The 5,000-nt window shown below is 43.1% G+C and overlaps 1 protein-coding gene and 1 long non-coding RNA gene across 2 annotated transcripts in view; one reads left to right on the top strand and one right to left on the bottom strand.

The window, feature by feature from the left end:
• Positions 1-4,816, top strand: part of LOC135113407 (uncharacterized) — a 39,872-nt gene extending 35,056 nt beyond the window's left edge. The window contains exons 4-7 of the mRNA XM_064028664.1: positions 989-1,199; positions 2,205-2,332; positions 2,879-3,107; positions 3,556-4,816. Coding sequence (XP_063884734.1) covers positions 989-1,199; positions 2,205-2,332; positions 2,879-3,107; positions 3,556-3,692 — 705 coding nt within the window. The 3' untranslated portion in view covers positions 3,693-4,816. The remainder of the gene's footprint in view (positions 1-988; positions 1,200-2,204; positions 2,333-2,878; positions 3,108-3,555) is intronic.
• LOC135113413 (uncharacterized) overlaps positions 1-5,000 on the bottom strand; it is a 47,857-nt gene that overhangs the window by 38,399 nt on the left and 4,458 nt on the right. The window lies entirely within an intron of this gene.

Genomic DNA, 5,000 nt, shown 5'->3' with positions numbered 1-5,000 from the left:
TTCTCATTTTCTTTTTTTTTAAGTCACAGCTTGAGTATGATGATCACGTGACTGGAGGAGGAGGAGGAGGAGGAGGAGGAGGAGGAGGAGGAGGAGGAGGAGGAGGAGGAGGAGGACGAGGAGGATTACAGTAATGAATAGGATTTTTTTTTTCCTTCCCTCACTCCTTTCATTCCTCCCCCTCCTCCTCCTCCTCCTCCTCCTCCTCCTCCTCCTCCTCTTCTTCTATTCAACCCCTTCTTCCTCCTTCCTTCCTTCATTCAGTCATTCATTCTCCCCCTCCCTTCCTGTATATGTATCCTCATAACAGTAGTAGTAGTAGTAGTAGTAGTAGTAGTAGTAGTAGTAGTAGTAGTAGTAGTAATAGTAGTAGTAGTAATAGTAGTAGTAGTAGTATTTTGTTCGTCTCTCTCTTCTATCTTCCTTTCATATTTTCTCTATCAATAACACGTAAGGACTTCTAACCTACGCCTCTCTGATAAAATAAGCAAAAATAAATGAATAAATAAATAAATAAATAAATAAATCATGAAAGTGAAAGGAAATAGAAAAGATATGTAGACAATTCTGCTTAAATCACCCTTGTTATTAACCCTTTTACCACTTGAAGACTTCCAGATTAACTCTTTATAACAACCTACACTCTCTAAGGATTATTACCACAAACACCTGACTTAACATTTCTTAAACATTTCTTTTAACCATTCGCTTCTCTAAGTCACGTCAAGCCCAAGGATTCCTTCATCACCTCATCTCACAGTCCTTCCCTTCAACACTTCTAAATCAACACCCTCTTTGACTTAGTTCTCTAAATAACATGGATTTCAACACCACCTAAGCTAACCTACAATTTATTTTTACGTTACGTCACTGCAAAATACCACGTAACCTGCATCTGTCCCTTCAAGACCCCTAAAACACAGCACTTTTTAACCTAACTCTACTTGACATCACCCAAGCACCACTTAACTTCCACTCCCATCCACAGGTGTCATGGATCAGGCACCGAGACCTCCACCTCCTTGCAGTGGGGCAGCTTACTTACACCACAGACCAGCGATTCGTGGCAATGCACCAGGAGAATTCACAAGACTGGTACCTGAAGATTCGCTACATTCAGACGAGAGACGCTGGCATGTACGAGTGTCAGGTATCAACCACTCCCCCGTCAAGCCATCTCGTGCATCTTTCTGTTGTAGGTACGTGTGTGGGGTGGAGGGAGGGAGAGGGGAGAGGAGGTGTGTGTGTGTGTGTCTGTGAGTGTTAGGAAGAGGGAAGAAGGAGAGAAGAAAAATGGGATTGTACATAGAGAGAAGAGGATAACGATGCAATAAGGAAAGGAAAGGAAGGAAGGAAGGAAGGAAGGAAGGAAGGAAGGAAGGAAGGAAGGAAAGAAGGAAGGAAGGAAGGAAGGCCTGAAGGAAGGAAAAGAAATAAACAATAAGAATGAAGGAAGAAGGGAAGATAAAACAGTGATAAAGATGAGATGAGGAAAGAAGATAGGAAGGAAGAGAGGAAGTAAAGAAGAGAAAACATAATAATAAAAGCGAATGAGAGAGAGAGAGAGAGAGAGAGAGAGAGAGAGAGAGAGAGAGAGAGAGAGAGAGAGAGAGAGAGAGAGAGAGAGAGAGAGAGAGAGAGAGAGAGAGAGAGAGATAATATTGAAAGCGAAAGTTGTAAGGATTTGGTAGAGGAGGAGGAGGAGGAGGAGGAGGAGGAGGAGGAGGAGGAGGAGGAGGAGGAGGAGGAGGAGGAGGAGGAGGAGGAGGAGGGTTAACTTGCTAAATAACACATCAATTAATTTACTAACTTATTAATCAGCTCGTTAATAATAACTTTTCATTACAGCCTAATTAACTGTTTAGAGGTTCAGTCAGTCAGTCAGTCAGTCAGTCAGCCAGTCAGTCAGTCAGTCAATCAGTAAGTCAGTCAGTCAGTCAGCCAGTCAGTCAGCCAGTCAGCCAGTCAGTCAAGCAGTTTATAAGCAAAATAAAGAAAGAAAAAAGAAAGCAAAAAAAGAAAGAAAAAGAAAAACAATAAATAAACAAACAAACAAACAAACAAACAAAAACACCTGCAAAAACACCTGTCAAACCCACACCTACTTCGCTACACCTGCCAAACGAAACCACACACAACCACACCCATCCAGGCACCTACTGTACCACACCTGCCGCGCCTCACACCTGCCCTACACCTGTCAGAGCCGGAGACAGTGATTGCTGGGGGACCTGACGTGTATATCAATGTTGGGAGTCGTCTTGTGCTCACCTGCCTGGTCAGATTCACACCTGAGTCACCTGCCTTCATCTTCTGGTACCATGACAGAAAGGTGAGTGCTGGTGGTAGTAGTAGTAGTAGTAGTAGTAGTAGTAGTAGTAGTAGTAGTAGTAATAACAATAATAATAATAGTGAGTGTGTGTGTGTGCGTGTGTGTGTGTGTGTGTGTGCGTGTGTGGATACAATGACAGGTTGATTTATTTGTTATTAAACCCTATTATTGTTAATGGAGCGCTCTCTCTCTCTCTCTCTCTCTCTCTCTCTCTCTCTCTCTCTCTCTCTCTCTCTCTCTCTCTCTCTCTCTCTCTCTCTCTAACACCTGAGTCATTTATGAGTGATAGAATAAATTAATCAATGGTAGTAGTAGTAGTAGTAGTAGTAGTAGTAGTAGTAGTAGTAGTAGTAGTAACACCAATAATAACAACAACAACAACAATTAAACATACATTAAAATACGACAGAAAAACAACAACAACAACAACAACACCACCACCACCACCACCACCACCACCACCACCACCACCACCCACACAAACACCGTCACACACCTCACCACACCACCACCACAACTAACCGCACAAAACCACCTTGAAAACAGCTGGTGAGTTACGAGCGAACACGAAGCAGCAGCAGTAGCATCAGCAGCAGCAGCAGCCACACCAGCAGGAGCAGGGGCGAGGGAGAGGCGCTGGAGGTGTCCATGGAGAGGGGTGAAGTAACCACCTCCTCCTTGCTAGTTCAGGCCGCCCGTCAGTCACACTCTGGTAGATACACATGTACTCCAGCGAACTCCCGCCCTGCCAGCGTTAATGTACACGTCCTTCAGGGTACGTACGTATGTGTGGGTACGTAAGGGTGGGTGCTGTATGGGTTGTAGGGGGCGGAGAAGGTCTATATACGTGTTTTAAGTACGTACATAAGGATGTATTGGTTTGCGTCAAGAGAAAGGGATGAATGACTGAGAATACTGGTTAACTCTTGCATTAGGGAGGTGGACAGAATAGAGGTGAGATAAATTAAAGTGTTGTACAGTGAAGGAGGCCGCGGAAGGAGGGGAGAGACTGAGTTAGCAAGATCAGAAGAGCAGTTAACGTGAAAATAGCGGTAGAAGACAGCTAGAGATGCAACACTGCGGCGACGAGAGAGAGGCTGAAGACAGTCAGTTAGAGGAGAGGAGTTGATGAGACGAAAAGCTTTTGAATCCACCCTGTTTAATATATAAGCCAGTCTGGGATATGTTAGAGCTATCTTCTCACTGACTTTCTCCTCCCGCAGGTGACCGCCCGGAGGCAATAGTACACGACAATGCCCCTAGGACCCTCGCCCTTCACCCCTACCTCCACCTACTACAGCTACTACCACTACTACTACCACTACTGCTGCTACACCTTCCCCAGTACCAAGATCACTGATGTTTGACCTAATTGACTCAAATATGTCTCTAATTGCTTATTAAGTGACACACGAGGCCGGAGTAGAGAAGGAGGAGGAGGAGGAGGAGGAGGAGGAGGAGGAGGACAAGAGAGAGAGAGAGAGAGAGAGAGAGAGAGAGAGAGAGAAAACAAGGAACACTTAGATACAGAACAAACACAAGTAGCAGTAGTAGTAGTAGTAGTAGTAGTAGTAAAAATAGTAATAGTAATAGTAGTAGTAGTAGATATAAATAATTTCAAGGGATAGTTTGTCAAGGCACAGGATAGCACATTAGAAGACTCCTCCCCACCCACCCACGCCTTTCCTCCTACTTAAGAGAGAGAGAGAGAGAGAGAGAGAGAGAGAGAGAGAGAGAGAGAGAGAGAGAGAGAGAGAGAGAGAGAGAATTATGATAAAAAGAAATAAAATAAAAGCAGATAACACAGTAGAAGGCTTCACCCCCACCCCCCACACACACCCCCCCACAACCCCCACCCCCCCGCCTTCCCTCCTAAGTTAGACTATTGAAAAGAGGAGGAGGAGGAGGAGGAGGAGGAGGAGGAATGAAGAATGAAGATAAATGAAAAAAATATATATATACAGAACAAGGGAAATGAGGAGGAGGAGGAGAAGGAGGAGGAGGAGGAAGAAGAGGAAGAGGGAAAGAAAACGATAAAGAAAAATGAGAAGAATAATAATGACAAAGAACAATAACGGAAGAAGAGGAAGAAGAAGAGGAGGAGGAGGAGGAGGAGGAGGAGGAGGAGGGAAGCACGATAATACATATATAGAAAGAATAAGGAAAAGAAGAAGAAGAGGAGGAGGAGGAAGAAGAGAAGGAAGAGGAGGAGGAGGAGAAAGAGAACATTAGGAAGAAAAAATAAAAATGACAACAATGAAAAAAATAAGAAAGAAAAGGAAAAGAGAAAAGGAAAAAAATGCTCATAAAAGAAAACGGAGGTGACAACAAATAACAGTAACTAAATAAAAAAAAAAAAAAAACGGGCAAACGAAGAAAATAAAGAAGGAAAAAGAAGAACAAAAAAAAAAAAGAAAACGAGAGAAAACGTAAATAATAATAATGAAAAAAGAGAGAAAAAGAAGATAATAAACGATAATAACACAAACAAAACAACAAACGGGAAGAAAACGAGAACGAGGAAGTGAAAGAAAACGAATATTTTTTAACAGTAACTCGTGTGTACAGAGAAATTTGAATATGTGCGTGCGTGTGTGTGTGTGTGTGTGTGTGTATGTGCGTGTGTGTGTGTGTGTATGTGTATGTGTATATGTGCGTGTACGTGTAT

The sequence above is a fragment of the Scylla paramamosain genome, chromosome 25 (genome assembly GCF_035594125.1).
Source record: "Scylla paramamosain isolate STU-SP2022 chromosome 25, ASM3559412v1, whole genome shotgun sequence".
NCBI lineage: Eukaryota > Metazoa > Arthropoda > Malacostraca > Decapoda > Portunidae > Scylla > Scylla paramamosain.
The sequence above is the reverse complement of the archived record's forward strand: the minus strand, read 5'-3'. Positions and strand labels throughout refer to the sequence as shown.